Raw genomic sequence first — 16,289 nt, forward strand, 5'->3', positions numbered from 1 at the left:
GAGGCGCCGAGCTCGGGCCGGAGAGGCGCGGGCCAGCCGGGCTCCATCGTTTTCCCCGGGATCAGCCACCTCCCGGACCCTCCGCCGCGTCCCGTGAGCCGCGCTCGTCCCGACCCACCCCGTCGGGGCCGCCATGGCCGCCAGGGGGCGCAGGGCGCTGCCGCGCTGCCCCATGGGAGTTGTAGTCCGGTGTGGCGGGACTCGCGCTCCCGGCGTGCCCCGCGCTGGCGCGGCGGGACGGCGCATGCGCCTGGCGCGCGTGGCCCGGGGATGTCGCTGCTGAGGCTGCGGGCGGTGCTGAGGGGCCCGGGCGGGCTCAGGGGCCCCGGTGAGCGGGAACGGGGAGCGGGGGGACACCGAGGCACCAGCGGGCATGGAGGGACTGGCGGGGACACCAGGAGACCGGGACACGGCCCGAGTGTGCGGGCAGAGCTGGGCCGGGACGTCCCACGATCCTGAGCATTCTCTGGGATACACCTGAAAGGTGGAAGGGTCTTTTTGCCTCGTGAGCGTCCCAGGGATAGAGCCGGGGCTGTGGAAGTGCTGGGATATTGTTACTCTCCAAAGGACTGATCCAGGGGCTCTGGGTCAGGTCCCTGCTCTGGGGGTCTTGGGGTGCTGGCACCCCGTTCACAGCGCTGGGGTTTGTGGTGTTATATTCCTTCTGAGCCTCTGGTTTCGGGCATGAGGGGTGTCCCTGTCCCCCCTGCCCTCCTGTGCTGCTGCTGGAGCAGCTGAGATGAGAAACATCCCTCACTCACTCTGTCCATGCCCAGCTGAGCCCATGGGGCAGAGTGGGGGACAGGGAGTGCTTGAGGGAATGAGGCTTTTTCTGACTCCCTTTGCATTCTTTCATGGCAGGGATTGCATGGAGAATCTTCAGGAGCTACTCCTCTGCCAGCACCAAGGAGAAGGCAAACAGAAATGGCACCTGTGAGAGAACAGAGCTGCTGGAAGGTGAGTGCTGGGAGAGCTGCAGTGAGCAGACAGCAGTCAGACCAGCCTGAGCTGTTGCTTTTTGCCTGGCAGGGACAGTGCTGGGTTCCTGGGATGCTGGGGTGGTCCCCAGCTTCCAGGTAGATCTCAGAGAAACAATGGTTGGTATCTCTGGGAATGGCCCTGGCCAAGGAGAGATGAAGTTTTTATGTGAATCCTTTTTTTCTGAGCATGATCTTAATACTTCCAGAGTGAGGGCAGGACAGAGCCTTGTGCTGTGCCTTGTCTCCCATCACCTCTCTCTGTTTCCCACTAGTGCTCAAAGCTCGAGCAAAGCAGCTCCAAGGCAGTAACGTCCCACAGGTGACTGTCAGCAAAGTGGAACTGGATGCAGTGGACAATGACAAATACCAGGAGGCTGTGGACCCTGGCCCCAAGGAGAAGCAGCCCAGGGCATGGGGTGATGGCCTGGCCCGGTCCAGCACCTGGGCCAAAAAGTTGCAGAAGGAGATGTACATCCAGCAGCTGAAGATGAAGCAGGAGTTACCCAGTGCTGCCTCCCAGCTATCTCTGGAGGGCCAGGACAAGCTAGATGTCAAGGCAGAGACCAAAGCCAAAACCATGAAGAACCCCAACATCCCAAAGATATCCTGGAACCAGAGCTCTGGCAGCCCCCACAGCAAACCCAGGGTGGTGGAAGCGAAGGAAGGTGCGGGGTTGAAGAAACCTCAGATGATGCCAAAGGACAGGAGTAACCAGCAGGCCCTGCAGCAGACAATCCAATGCAACCTGGAGTGTTTCCTGTTCCTGCAGCAGCCCGAGGAGGCCGAGCGGTTCCTGCTGCTGGGCCAGAGCTCTCCAGTCAAGAGCAAGGTGCTGGACATTGGTGCCTACAACATTGTGATGCGCAGCTGGGCCAGGAAGGTACCGAGCTGGGCTGCTCTGGGTGGGACAGGGCTGGCTCGTGGGGAGGAGCCTCCAGCTGGTTTCACCTGGGGTTGTCACTTCAGCAAGTGTTCAAGCAGTGCTTCTGGCAAGGGGGGCTGAGCTGGCATGAGGCCACAGATCTGTGTGATGTGGCTTTGAGAGGAAGAAGGGAGTGGGGAGCAGTAGGGTAGATGTGACAAAAATCTGAACAGGAGTAAAGGGGCTCTGTGACATTGGGGCCACTGGTGTTAGTGTCCACAGCCTCCTTCTTTCCCCAGTGTCCACAGCCTCCTTCTTTCCCCAGTGTCCACAGCCTCCTTCCCTGCTCAGTGTCCACAGCCTCCTTCTTTCCCCAGTGTCCACAGCCTCCTTCCCTGCTCAGTGTCCACAGCCTCCTTCCCTCAGTGTGTCCACACCCTCCTTCCCTCCTCAGTGTCCACAGCCTCCTTCCTTCCTCAGTGTCCACAGCCTCCTTCCTTCCTCAGTGTCCACAGCCTCCTTCTCTCCTCAGTGTCCACAGCCTCCTTCCCTGCTCAGTGTCCACAGCCTCCTTCCCTGCTCAGTGTCCACAGCCTCCTTCCCTGCTCAGTGTCCACAGCCTCCTTCCCTGCTCAGTGTCCACAGCCTCCTTCCCTGCTCAGTGTCCACAGCCTCCTTCCCTCCTCAGTGTCCACAGCCTCCTTCTCTCCTCAGTGTGTCCACAGCCTCCTTCCCTGCTCAGTGTCCACAGCCTCCTCCTCTCCTCAGTGTGTCCACTGCCTCCTTCCCTGCTCAGTTCCACAGCCTCCTTCCCTCAGTTCCACAGCCTCCTCCTCTCCTCAGTGTCCACAGCCTCCTTCCCTCCCCAGTGTCCACAGCCTCCTTCCCTCCCCAGTGTCCACAGCCTCCTTCTCTCCTCAGTGTCCACAGCCTCCTTCCCTCCCCAGTGTCCACAGCCTCCTTCCCTGCTCAGTGTCCACAGCCTCCTTCTCTCCTCAGTGTCCACAGCCTCCTTCCCTGCTCAGTGTCCACAGCCTCCTTCCCTGCTCAGTGTCCACAGCCTCCTCCTCTCCTCAGTGTCCACAGCCTCCTTCCCTCCTCAGTGTCCACAGCCTCCTTCCCTCAGTGTCCACAGCCTCCTTCTCTCCTCAGTGTCCACAGCCTCCTTCCCTGCTCAGTTCCACAGCCTCCTTCCCTTCTCACCTGCAGGGCAGCTTGAATCGCATCGAGCGCTTGTTTTCCATCCTGGAGTCCACCAGCCTCCGGCCCAATTTGGATTCCTATGCAGTGGCCCTGGAGTGCATGGGCCGGAGCAAATCTCCTCCCAAAGCCATCCTGAGGTAACACCTCCCCCAGGTCCTGCTGAGCCTTGGGAGCAGCAGCTCCACATCCTGTGCTTGGAGAACTGGGAAATGCAGTGGGTTGGGGTCAGGAAGAGCTGCCCCTCCTGCCTGCTCATCTGGGTGCTTTGATCTGTTTCTCGTGTCCAGATTTCGGGGTGGGTGGAGCACCCTCCTTGCCACTCCCAGCTGCTGAGGAGTTTGAGATTGTCCACAGGGAGGAGATGTAGGTGAGAACAGGCACTGTTCCCCCCAGAGCTGGGCTGGGAGAGACCCTCTCCAGTCAGGGACTCCTTAGTTCCACACCCATCCCAGGCATCTCGCTCCTTCTGGCCCCTCCATTGCTGCCTGCTGGGAATGGTTTGGCTTCTCTGTTTTTATGGCTCTTATGTGGAGTTTGCCCTTTTTGGCTCAGTCCCTCAGGAATCAGCTGATTCCTGCAGGGCTCTCCAGAGAAGCTTGGTCAGGAAATTCAGGTAGATTTTATGGAGTATAATGGACAGAAAAGTTTCAGTGCTAAAGTGGGCAGCTGAAAGAGCCCTGGAAGATCCCACAGGCTGGGCCTAGGGGCAGTGCCTGGGGCTGGAGGTACAGCCAGCTCTTCTCCAGATGATGGAGAAAGCTTCTGAAGTGCTGAACCTCAGGGATGTATCACTGGCCTCTCTGTCTTTTGGCTGCTGACAAGCTCTAGATGCCTTCAGGGGAATGTCTTCATTCAGCTGGCTCTGAGGGGACTGGCAGTGGCTGTGCTGGATGTGTGGGAGCTGTGTCAGTGCAGCACAGGCTGTGGGGCTGCCTGGTGCTGCTGTGGCCACAGCTCAGCCTCCCTGCCCAGGAAGCTCTGCAGCAGTGCAGGGCTGAGGGATGGACACCTGATCCCTGTAACCTGAGGAGGGTGACCTTGTGGGACAGGCTGTGCTGAGGCAGCTCCTGCCCTGGCAGCTTCTGTACACCATGCTCAGGCCCTTGGGGAAGATCGAGCTTGTCCTGTCTGCCCCTCCTCAGATATCTGCAGCAGCTGAAGAGCAGTGGCTTCCATGTGGATGAGATCTTCCAAAAGTGCCTGTTTGAGGGAGATGAGAAGGAGATGGTGCTGAGGGCCATCAGAACTGTCCAGCCCAACTACCAGCTGCCTCCTCCACCCAGCCCCGACATTTCCAAGTCTTCTCTGCTCCAGGACTTCTATTCCAGAGTAAGCCACAGCACTCAGGGAGGTGGTGAAACTGGCCAGGTGGTTTTTACAGGTTTTTAGCCCAGAGGAGGGCTAAAAAGGAAGAACCTTTTAACTTGATCTCTACTTGATATCCCACACAAATCATCAAATGAATGATGTTACCAACAGCCTTACAGGGGAACAGCAAAGCAGGGGCCTGGAGATGGTCTCCATGCACAGGAGGGGATGCTTGGGGAGGTGCTTGGCCATAACACAGGAGCAGAGCAGCCTCTGGGGTTTGCCTGCCAGAGACCTCTGAACCCAGAGATCCCAGCAAGGTGCTTTCAGCCAGAATTGTGCCACAAACCTCTTGCAGGGAAGCTGGGAGAGCAAACACAGGTTTTCTTCCTCCCACTTTTGGCCCTGACTGCCTCTCTCCCATTGTAGGAGACGATGGTGTCATACCCCAAGCTGGATTTCTCCATGAAGGAGTTGCAGGAGCGCTTCCAGCAGCAGCTGGAGATGGAGCTGAAGAACACCATAACCATCGAGTCAGTGGAGGCAGCCAAGCCCCTGACCCCACAGGCCGTCAAAGCAGTAAGCTCAGGGGTCTGGGGCAGCCCTCAGGGCCTGTGTGTGAGAGCTGAGGGATGCTGAGCAGCTCTCTCCCTCTTCCTTGCAGCGTGAGCTGCTGGGCACGCTGCGCTCCCAGTGGCACGACGCCATCCTCCAGGCCCTGCAGAATTCCAAGCGCAGCATGGTCCAGCCCAAGAGGCTGTCAAAGTACAGTGTGCTCTACCCCTACCTGTGCCTGCTGCCAGATGAGGAGTATGTGGACATCATGCTGCAGGTAAGAGCCTGCCCTGCACTCACAGGAGTGGGGCTGGACTGTTAGCCATGGGGCTGTCACACAGCACTGATGTCCCACTTGAGCCAGCAGAATTGGAATTTCCTGAGAGTTTTACCAGGTTATTAGTGCAGGGCTGTCTGCTCCCTCTGCAGAGCAGCCAGAGAAATCCATGCTCTGACCTGGTTGTTTTTGCTTCCTCACCATCTGTTCAGTATCATGGAAATCAGCATCTTCCTGTGCTTCCTGCTTTAACTCCTATTCTGTCTCTCTGCTGTGTCTCTCTGTTCCTCCTTCCTAATACCCTCTTTATCTTCTCCTTTCCCAGATCCTCAATGATCTGTCTCCACAAGGTGAGTCCCTGGCAGTCCTGGCCAGGGAGCTGGGCTCCAAAGTCTATGACAGGTACGTCATCCAGAGGAAGCTGCGCAGCTGCCAGCTGGAGAAGGTGCAGAAGATCTATGAGAACTACATCGAGCTGCTGGCAAAGGACAGCCAGGTAGGTGTCCTTGGAGCCAGGTGTCCCATGCAGGAAAGCTCTGGGTTTTGCAGGGCAGGAGAGGACAAGAGGGGAGAAAGGGGCCGAGGCCACTGCCCTGGGCACCTTGAGGGTCAGGTGAGCAGGTTGTTCTCAGAGCTGAGTGATCATAGGTGCAGGCAGGTATGCAGTCTGGGCAGGAGGGGCAGGATGCTTTGAGAACAGGGTGTCAGCACTAGGGTGTGGCAAGAGGAAAGATTTTGCAGTGCCACTGTTCCTGTTCTCACTGTTGGGCTCACCCCAGCCTCCTCAGCCCTCCTTCCCCAAACACTTCTATCCAGGAGGACCTTATGGGAGCAAAAAGATAGCAGAGTCCTTCTCAGAGCCACATCCCAGGTAGATGGATCCCCTCCAGCTGACTCCATTTTCTCCTTCCACCTCCCAGCCCAAACAGTATTTGCCACGGGAATACTGGGAGAAGCTGGTGGCAGAAGCAGGCTATGGACCTTCCCTGAGCTTGAAGAGCTGCAGCTGGCCTTGTGTGCTCCTCATGCGCCTGGGCATGCACATGCTGGAGCTCCTGGTGAAGGCTGTCAAGGTGCCCAGGAACATCCTCAACCATCGCCTGGAGTCCAAGCCTATCCCTGCCCTCTACCATGTCTACTCCTTCTACAGTAACTGGCAGGTGAGCCTCATCCTGGATGCTCTGGGGCTGTGCAGGATACCCCTTCCTCAAAATCAGAGCCTTGCAAGGCCCTTTGCTGTTCTTGCTGTCACTCCTGCTCAGGGATGCTTTGAGGAGCCCTTGGTTCTGTGTGGGTGCTCTCCTTACTTGGCACAATCCCTATGGAGTGGCTGACTGACCACAGGCTCTTCCACAATCCTGCCCTAATTCTCTCCTGCTGATCCTCCTCTGCAGGTCGGGCTGATAAAGCCCCATCCCATCTACTCCAAGCTTGTGTCAAAAGCTGCAGAGACCACGCTGACCTTCAACTCCTCTGCCATGCCCATGCTGTGCCCCCCAGTGCCCTGGACCTCCCCCAGTTTTGGTGCCTTTGTCCTCAGTGAAACCAAGCTGATGCGCTTCATGGATGAGAGCTCCCACCACCAGATGCTCCTGGAGCAGTGTCCCCTGGTGAACCTCCACCCCGTGCTGGATGCCCTGAACCAGCTGGGCAACTGTGCCTGGAAGATCAACAAGCCAGTGCTGGATATTATCATCTCCATTTTCAATGACAAAGGAGATGAGAAGCTGGACATCCCACCACCCCTCTCTGAGGCTCCCAAGCCTCCCACTGCTCCTGGCAATTCCTTCACCTGGAGCAAGAGCCTCAAGCATGAGCTGTTCCTGTGCAAGAAGAAGACTGCAGAGATGCACAGCCTGCGCATGGACGCGCTCTACAAGCTCTCCATCGCCAACTACGTCAGGGACAAAGTGTTCTGGTTCCCCCACAACATGGATTTCCGTGGCAGGACTTACCCATGCCCGCCCTATTTCAACCACCTGGGCAACGATGTCACCAGGGCCATCCTGCTGTTTGCAGAGGGGAGGCCTCTGGGGCCCAAGGGACTTGACTGGCTGAAGATTCACCTCATCAACCTGACAGGGCTGAAGAAGAAGAATGCTCTGCAGGAGCGGCTGGAGTATGCCAATGAAATCATGGAGGACATCCTGGACTCGGCTGACCACCCGCTCACGGTACGTGGGAGCTTCTGGGAATTGAAATGAAATGGAAATCAGAATCGATTTTGAAACAGAAATATTTTAGAAGATGCACTTTTGAGAGATAAAAAGGGGAAAAAGGAATGCAGAGGTTCCTAAATAACCCGTTCCTGTCTGAAAACATGATGGAAAATAGGGAAGTGGAGGTATGGTGGGAGGAGGTGCTGTGCCAGCACATCCCAGATACTCAGGGGCCTGTGATTTGAGGGGCACAGGAGCACTGCCTGCTCCTGGAGCACCAGCCTGTGCTTTCTCCTTCCCAGGGCAGGAAGTGGTGGATGGACACTGACGAGCCCTGGCAAGCCTTGGCATGCTGTATGGAAATCGCCAAAGCCTCGAGGTCTCCAGATCCAGCAGCTTACATCTCTCACTTCCCAGTTCACCAGGTAAGAGCCTGGCAGATCCTCACAGCCTGTGTGAGGCTCAGCAGGGCAGGAAAGGAGAATCCAGGCCCCCAGCTCTGCAATCCCTGTTCCATGTGGCTGGGTTTTCTTAGGAGTGGGAATGCAGTGTTGGGCATCTTGGCATGAGAGCTCTGGTGATTTGCTGCTGCCTGCAGCCATCTGTGAGCCCTTACAACCAAGGACTGCCTCTCTTCCCTTGGCACAAGCAGAGCCCAGCTGGGAGATTGCTGGCAGCTGCTGCAGGGTGAGAGCCAGGCCAGTGTCACCTCCTGCAGCCACAGGATCAGGACTGGAAGTTGGCCCAGCAGGACAACACCTGGCTGGCTGGAGTGCTCAGAGCTGTGCTTTGGGGGCCTTTGCTCCACTCCTGCTCCAAGCATCTCTGCAGGAGCCAATATGGGAGCTCTGGGACTCTGAGGAAGGGCACAGGGACAGAGGTTTTGGTCCCCCACCTTCTGTGGCCTGTCACTATGTGCCCTATCCCTGCTCAGCTCCCTGAAGACACCTGTCCTCCTTGGCTGCACAGGGACAAGGCTGATAGTGGTCATGGGTGAGGAGTGGCTCCTCTCTTCTCTTATGAGGAGACCAAGTGGCCATGAGTAAGTGGGGAGAGCAGCAGTTGTTCTGCCAGTAGTGATGGACTAGAATATGCATGAGACAGTCAGGACTGATATTTTGATGACAACAAAAGATCAAGAGGGCAGCTGAGGGTGTGTGGAGGGTGCAGCAAATGAAATATCAGCAAGGACTTCTTTTGGAGGGTACCAGAGTCTCATTCAGCCTGAGTCATCAGAGCTCAGTTAATAGAGCTGTCAGGTCCTGGCAATGCCTTTCTGCACTGCAGGGAGTGGGGAGAGCGTGCAGGAGGAAGGGAGGCCCTGCTTGAGGAACGTGACATCCTGGGGTGTCTGTGGCTCCTTGTGACCAGGGAGAGCCTGAGCACCAGGGGCCAGGAATGGCAGCACCTCTGTGAGAGACATTGCTGCCAGTGCAGTCTGGGGAGAATCAAGATCTTCATGCACTGTCATTCAGGTCCTGTCTCACCCAAGCTGCTCTTGTTTCCCACGAGGGCTGCAAGGGCAGCTGCTGTGGCAGACACTCACTGTGCCTCTGATGCAGCTTTGGGAAGTCTGGGTGGGAGCTGGTTTCTGTCAGAGGGATGTTTTCATCTGCTGGCAGTGCAGCTGGCTGGAGCTGCAGAGCCAGCTGGGACTTCCTGAGGGATCTTTGGCTTGGCCTGCCTTTTCCTGCCCCTGATCCCACTGCTGAAGTTGTTTTGACTGCTGGTTCTTGGGGCTGCTTTTAGCATCCCAGATGTATTTGGTGTTTTCCCAATTTTCCAGTTTTCAGTGTTTCCACAGAGCTTTGATGTCTGGAAACCTACAGAGGTGGTGATTTGAGGTTTCTGATTTTAAACCTCACAGGTCACAGTAGTTAGGAATAGACCCAGGCAGGAAACCTGGCCTGAAGGCAAATGGTCACTGCTGGGAGATGGTCTCTCTCTGAAGAGGGGAGTGGAGAGAATGACCACCTGAGTCCAGAGTACCTGTGCATGGGGAGGGGGCAGTTGAGCTGTCCACTCACTAACTCCATGTTTCCCCCATGCTCTTGCACACTAATTCCTTGTTTCCCCCATGCTCTTGCACACTAACTCCTTGTTTCCCCCTGCTGTTCCTGCAGGATGGCTCCTGCAATGGGCTGCAGCACTATGCAGCGCTCGGCCGGGACCTCAGCGGCGCCGCCTCCGTCAACCTGGTGCCCTCTGGGCTCCCTCAGGATGTCTACAGTGCAGTGGCCCAGCAGGTGAGGCACAGTGGGGACACTCAGGGTCCTTTTGGACCTGCCTTGGTGTGCACAGGGTGACTCCCACTCCCAGGGAGCAAGGTGGGGATGAGTGTGCAGAGAGCTGGGGAGGCATGAGCTGGGCAGAGACAGGGACTCTGTCCCCAGGTAGGATCTGACTGGAGATCTGTCCTCACAGAGGTGCCTGTGAGAAACCCCCTGGGATTTCTGCTGTCCTCACTTGTCCTGAATGAAGCCTGGGAGAACTAGGCTGGAGAGGTAGAAGAGAGCAGAGTGTGTTCCACATCCCTTGGTCACAGGTAGCTGGACCATGGGTTATGAGATTTTTCTTCCTTGAGCTGAGTTGGAGGAAGTGTAGAGATTCAGCCTTGGTCCTGCTACAGAGTCTTTGGCTTCTTTGGCAAGACATGATGTGAAATTTTCCCCTGGGAGAGTGCAGAGAGGCTCATTCAGCTGGCATTATACCCTGGATCTCCCATCTGGGTCTCAGCAGATTTTCTCCAGGCAGCACCACACAAGAGAGCAGGAAGAGTTCATGGAGGTGCAGGGCTTGCTCAGGTATCATTGAAGGACAGAGGCAAGAGAACCCAACTTCTGAGCCACAGTTGAGCTGTGTCCTTGTCCCAGCTGGCACAACCTGGTTGTCCAGGGACAGTGCTGAGGCAGCAGGGAAGGCTCCACAGGCAAGGTTATCCCTGCTGGATCCCTAGGGAAGGCTCTGCAGACATGGTTATCCATGCTGGATCCCTAGTATGGCTCTGCAGGCACAGTTATCCATGCTGGATCCCTAGTGTGGCTCTACAGGCACAGTTATCCATGCTGGATCCCTAGTGTGGCTCTACAGGCACAGTTATCCATGCTGGATCCCTAGGAAAGGCTCTGCAGGCTAGGTTATCCCTGCTGGATCCCTAGGAAGGCTCTGCAGGCACAGTTATCCATGCTGGATCCCTAGTGTGGCTCTGCAGGCACAGTTATCCATGCTGGATCCCTAGTGTGGCTCTACAGGCACAGTTATCCATGCTGGATCCCTAGTGTGGCTCTGCAGACACAGTTATCCATGCTGGATCCCTAGTGTGGCTCTGCAGACACAGTTATCCATGCTGGATCCCTAGTGTGGCTCTGCAGGCACAGTTATCCATGCTGGATCCCTAGTGTGGCTCTGCAGGCACAGTTATCCATGCTGGATCCCTAGTGTGGCTCTGCAGGCACAGTTATCCATGCTGGATCCCTAGGAAGGCTCTGCAGGCACAGTTATCCATGCTGGATCCCTAGTGTGGCTCTGCAGGCACAGTTATCCATGCTGGATCCCTAGGAAGGCTCTGCAGGCACAGTTATCCATGCTGGATCCCTAGTGTGGCTCTGCAGGCACAGTTATCCCTGCTGGATCCCTAGTGTGGCTCTGCAGGCACAGTTATCCCTGCTGGATCCCTAGTGTGGCTCTGCAGGCACAGTTATCCATGCTGGATCCCTAGTGTGGCTCTGCAGGCACAGTTATCCCTGCTGAATCCCTAGTGTGGCTCTGCAGGCACAGTTATCCCTGCTGGATCCCTAGTATGGCTCTGCAGACACAGTTATCCATTCTGGATCCCTAGTGTGGCTCTGCAGGCACAGTTATCCCTGCTGGATCCCTAGGAAAGGCTCTGCAGGCACAGTTATCCCTGCTGGATCCCTAGTGTGGCTCTGCAGGCACAGTTATCCCTGCTGGATCCCTAGTGTGGCTCTGCAGGCACAGTTATCCCTGCTGGATCCCTTCAGCAGGTACCTGCTGTTATCCAGGGTGGTGAAAAGAGGCTGCAGGGATTCTGATGGGAGCTTGAGCCCGGCAGTTCACAGCTGGGCAGGTCCCACAGACCAGCAGCCACGGAGGGGGCTGGAGGCAGCACTGACCCAGAGGCACTGTGCCCAGGTGGAGGAGTTCAGGAAGAAGGATGCTGAGCGGGGGCTGAAGATTGCCCAGGTGCTGCAGGGCTTCATCAGCCGCAAGGTGGTGAAGCAGACGGTGATGACGGTGGTGTACGGGGTCACTCGCTATGGCGGCCGCCTGCAGATAGAGAAACGCCTCAAGGAGATCGACGAGTTCCCTGAGGTAGCATTCCTGTGTGTCCCCTCTCTCTGGGTCCTGTCACTTTCCTCTGTCTTTGACTGTCCCTTTGTATGACCCGTGGCTTTGCCTCTGGTTTGTGCCAGGAGTACTTGTGGGAAGCATCTCATTATCTGGTGAAGCAGGTGTTCAACAGCATCAAGGAGATGTTCTCAGCGACTCGAGATATCCAGGTGAGGAGCCTGTTACCCCTTACCTCCACTTTTTCTTCTTCCCTGGTCCATTCATACATAGACAATGGGATGATCCTTGGGGAGAGATGGTTCTCCTGGATCCCAGCCCAGAGAGCATCTTCCTGCCCCAACCCAGAGGTGTGGGATTGTGCCAAACTCCTCAGTAAGCACTGGACTGTTACAGTCTGTGGCAGGAGTGAGGGTGGCCTGGGAGGGAATGGCTTCTCCCAGCTCCACACTAACTCCAGCTGCTTTCTCTCCTCTTCTGCAGAACTGGCTGACAGAGAGTGCCAAGCTCATTGCCCAGTCGGGCCGGACAGTGGAGTGGGTCACACCACTGGGACTCCCCATCATCCAGCCCTACTATCGCTCCAGGTCCACTGTGGTGAGTGTCCAGTGTGAGAGCTCATGGCACACCCTCCCTGTGCCACGGTGGGAGCAGGGAAAAGGCAGGTTGGCATCACTGGTGGGTGAGCCTGCAGAGCAGGTAGGATCCCTGTGTACAGGCACATCCTCCAGCCTCATGGCTGCCTGCAGAGCCTGGAGTGTGTGGGTGGGCTGGTGAGGAAGCTCTGCAGCTCAGTCCCACTCAGGCAGCTGGGGCACGGGCCGTTCCCCGCTCTCAGAGCCTCCTCAGGGCTCCTGTGACTCAGTCTCACTGCTGTCACCTCCCACGTGCTGCTGTGCTGACTCACAGCCCCCCAGCCCAGCTCCAGCAGCCCTGCTTGGGCCAATTCACCCTGCGAGGGTGAAGGGGTTCACATGCCTACCAGCACGCTCAGGAGGGGAGCTGCTGGGAAAGATGTCACTGAGACACCCTGGAAAGGCACAGGCCCCTCTGCAGAAGAGTGGGGCAGTGCTCAGCCCCCTGTGCTGCCAGTAAGTGCAGGGTTACAGTGGGTCCCCTCTCTCCCCACAGCTGAATTGTGGCATGCAGCGTTTGAGTGTGAAAAACTCCAACAGCAGCCAGTAAGTACAAAACCATGGCCTGCACTGCACCCCTGCTGACCCCAGCCTGTGCTCTGGGGACCAGGCCTTCCTATCAGGGAAGCTGTCAAGGAGTGCCAGAGCTCCTGTTACTCCCCCTGGGCTGCAGAGAGCTGGACAGAGCAGCAGGGCCTTGGGGCCCTCCAGGGCAGCTCCCTTACCCCCAGGCTGGGGTGGCACTGCCTCTGTGCCAGTGCTTTTGGCCCTGCTTTGTCCTGCAGGAAACCTGACACTGTGAAGCAGAAGAATGCCTTTCCCCCCAACTTCATCCACTCTCTGGACTCCACACACATGATGCTCACAGCACTGCACTGCCTCAGGTAGGCCATGGGCAGCTGGGCTCTCACCTGGCTCTTCCCTGGCTCAGGACTGTTCTGGGAGAACATTGCTGGGACAAGACACCACATGGGACTGAGGAGTCCCTGCTGGGTGGGCATTTGGGGCTCCTGGCAGAGAAGGAAAGGAGGCAGCAGGACAGGGACAGGGAGATCCCAGGATTGGCCACCTCCTTCTGAAAAGCTGCTGTGCAGGGAGTCCTTCCTCCTCTTGTGTGGTCCTTGCTCCTGTCCCAGCCAGAGGTTCTGTGTGGGGTGGGTCCATCACCCAGAGGGGTCTCAGCCCTGCTTCATGGCACCTCTGCCTCCTCCCAGGAAGGGCCTGACCTTCGTCTCAGTCCACGATTGCTACTGGACTCACGCGCTCACCGTGGATGTCATGAACCAGGTAAGAGTGTCCTCCTGGCTCCCTTGTGAGCAGGATCTTGCTGATCTGTGCTCTGGGCCCATGCCAGGCCTCGCCTCCCCTGGGCTTTGCTCCATAGGCCGATTGATTCACCCAGCTGAGGTGAACCTGGGATGTTTGCTGGCTGCTTGCAGCCGATTTCCTGGTGCCCCATCTCCTCCCTCTCTGCAGGGAGCTTGTGGGGGAGAATCTGTGGAAACAGGCACTGAACACAGCCCTGGCAGAGCTGGTGCCCCTGCCCTGCCCTGGGTCCTTCCCAAGACCTTTTGTACTAATGAGGGTCAACCTCTGCTTCACACCTCCTCAGGCTGATTTCCTTCACCCTTGTCTGGCAGCCTCCCCTTCCCACTCCTGCTGCTCCCCCTTCCCCTCACCTCTGTCACTGGAGGAAGGAGTGACACACCTGCTAAGCTGCACCTCACTGTCATCTCCCCTCATTGTCTCCCTGGGTCAGGTCTGTCGGCAGCAGTTCGTGGCTCTGCACAGTGAGAAGATTCTGCAGGATCTGTCTGAGTTCATGCTGGAGAAGTATTGCAGGTATTCCTGACCTGTTGGTTTTCCTCCCTACCTCCCAGAGGTTGTGTCTAGGTGCTCACAGGTTGTGTCATCTGCCTGGGGGTTGCTCTGGGGGGAAGCTGTCCTTCCTTATTGCCTAATACCCAAAACACCTTCAACAGCTGAGTAACAACCAAGGGCTCTGTACCTTCTTGATGCAGAACCAGGGGAGGGTTTGGCAGCCTTATGGCCTGCCCTGGGCTGCTGGGACTGGGCTCCTGCTCTCACTCTGGGGTGCATGGTCTGTTTTAGAAAAGCTGAATCCTGTTGTCAGGGGCTGCAGTAGGGAGCAGAGGAGGCTGTGCCTGGTGCCAGATAACCCATGTTTATTTGCTTCCTTCCAGTTCATCCAGCTCCAGCACAGAGCCTATAGCCCATTGGCAGAAGAGACTGATGGAGCAGCTGTCAAATGTTCCCAGGACAGGTAGGAGCATGTGACAGGAACATGCAGTGCTCAGGAGCATTTTGGAGACAAGGGAAATGAGATGGAGTGGTCCCCAAAATATGAAAAACCAGAGCTGTCTCCTAGGATCAGCTTTCCCCTCCTATGCTGGACTGCAGAGCCATGAGGCAGAACAGTCCAGCATGTCCACATTCCCCTGTAGCACTCTTGTGAGTGGTCCCTGCCATCCTTGCTGAGTCCCTGGGATTTCCCCCAGGCTGACCCAGCTTTTCCCATCCTGCTCCTGTTCTGCTCCCATCTGTTTCCAACCATGAGCATTTGCTCAGAGATGGGAGTGAGGGACTCGCCGTGGTAATTGCCAGGATCTAGATGATACACATGCAATGGGATTAAGGCAATTAGTTTAACTCCTCCTAATCCCTCAGCCCTGTGTCTGCCAGGCCATCTGGCTCTGACTGACCCCTGTGTGGAGTGGCCCAGCACTCCATGGGCAGCACAGTCCAGGGGAATGAATCCTTCCTACACTGAAGCCACTTTTCTCTCCCTGTCCATCCCCACCTTGCTCTCCTCTGACCTCTCCTTTACTCCCCTCAGGTGAATTCAACCTGAAGCAGGTGATGGATTCCACATATTTCTTCAGCTGAGCCCTGCAGCCCACAGGGCCCTGGGATACCTCTGGACCTCCAGCCGTGGTGGGCACTGGCCTGTAATGTTCTTCTGTTCCACATCTGATGGGGAAGGAGTTGTAGCTTCCAGCCCAGAGAGAGCCCTGCCTCACTCTGAGGTGCTGGGGCAAACTGAGATTTTGCTGGAGCAGCTGTTGGGGGACAGAGGCACTGCACTGTTTGCTGTCACTGCCTGTCCCAGCACAGGGAGAGGGCACCAAGCCCTGCAGAGGGTGCAGCTCTGGGCTGGGGGTGAAGGGGTGGCAGGAGACAGGGTGGCTCCCCTCAGCCCTCACCCCAGTGCTGTGAGCACTGTCCTTTACCTGGCTGTTGTCTGTCCTGGGGTGCTGTCCCTCTCTGCCAGTAGGGCTCAGACTTGGAGGGACAGGCAACCGACCTGGCCACAGCAGGAGCCCCAGCACTGCTCTTGGCCACAGGGCAGGTGCTGCTCTCTGCTCTGCTCCAGCTCTGGGCACTGTCCTCACTCTCCATAGTGCAGCCTCTGCAACTCTTGACTCTCATTTCCAGGGATGGGTTTTGCTGCTGCGCACTGGGGCTCAAGCAGGGAAAACCACTAACTTGGGGGTCAACATGTATAATATTGTAAATAAAATGTTTTTTGAAATACAAGATGGGACTTGTGTCTTCCATGAGATCTTTGCCTGAAGCTTGTGGGATGCCTGGGCTCTTGCCTTACCTTGCCAGGGGCACAGAGAGGTGGGATTGCTGTGTCCCAGCCTGGCTCTGTTCTGCTGACTGGCTGGGCTTTGGTGCCTCACAGGGGTGTCACATTCTGAAAATGCTTTTGTAGCATAAACATGGAATTGTGCCAGTGCAGCTACAGTGGGAACTGGACTCTCCAGGGGCCAACTGCAGCTTTTCCAGCCAGGAGCCTCCCATTCTCCCTGGACTGTGGCTTCCCACATCTCCTTTCCACCGGGCTGGTGCTGGAGATGGTTTTAACCTTGCAACTGGAGCTGTGTTTGGCCCAGTTCTCAGCTGTGCCCTATAACCACAGCCTCAGTCAGCCTGCACCCAGCTTCTTCCTGGCTGCTGCTGGAGCGAGGGGAAAGC

General features: G+C 56.9%; 1 protein-coding gene across 2 annotated transcripts; it reads left to right on the forward strand.

The window, feature by feature from the left end:
* The first annotated feature begins 222 nt into the window (after nucleotides 1-222).
* On the forward strand, nucleotides 223-15,845 carry POLRMT (RNA polymerase mitochondrial). Of its 2 annotated transcripts, none has more exons than XM_079328315.1 (21): nucleotides 223-328; nucleotides 862-957; nucleotides 1,253-1,860; nucleotides 3,052-3,182; nucleotides 4,188-4,374; nucleotides 4,783-4,932; nucleotides 5,018-5,185; nucleotides 5,511-5,681; nucleotides 6,106-6,345; nucleotides 6,580-7,359; nucleotides 7,647-7,769; nucleotides 9,468-9,590; nucleotides 11,497-11,676; nucleotides 11,778-11,864; nucleotides 12,136-12,249; nucleotides 12,784-12,833; nucleotides 13,073-13,171; nucleotides 13,502-13,574; nucleotides 14,047-14,129; nucleotides 14,501-14,571; nucleotides 15,145-15,845. In XM_079328315.1, the coding sequence occupies exons 1-21, from the start codon at nucleotides 271-273 to the stop codon at nucleotides 15,192-15,194; spliced, it is 3,642 nt and encodes a 1,213-aa protein (XP_079184441.1). In that variant the 5' UTR covers nucleotides 223-270; the 3' UTR covers nucleotides 15,195-15,845. The 2 variants fall into 2 exon arrangements, with proteins under 2 accessions (XP_079184441.1, XP_079184440.1); XM_079328314.1 differs by having other exon boundaries at nucleotides 224-328; nucleotides 14,492-14,571.
* Nucleotides 15,846-16,289: the final 444 nt, after the last annotated feature.

Source organism: Erithacus rubecula, assembly GCF_903797595.1.
Source record: "Erithacus rubecula genome assembly, chromosome: 28".
Taxonomy (NCBI): Eukaryota; Metazoa; Chordata; class Aves; order Passeriformes; family Muscicapidae; genus Erithacus; species Erithacus rubecula.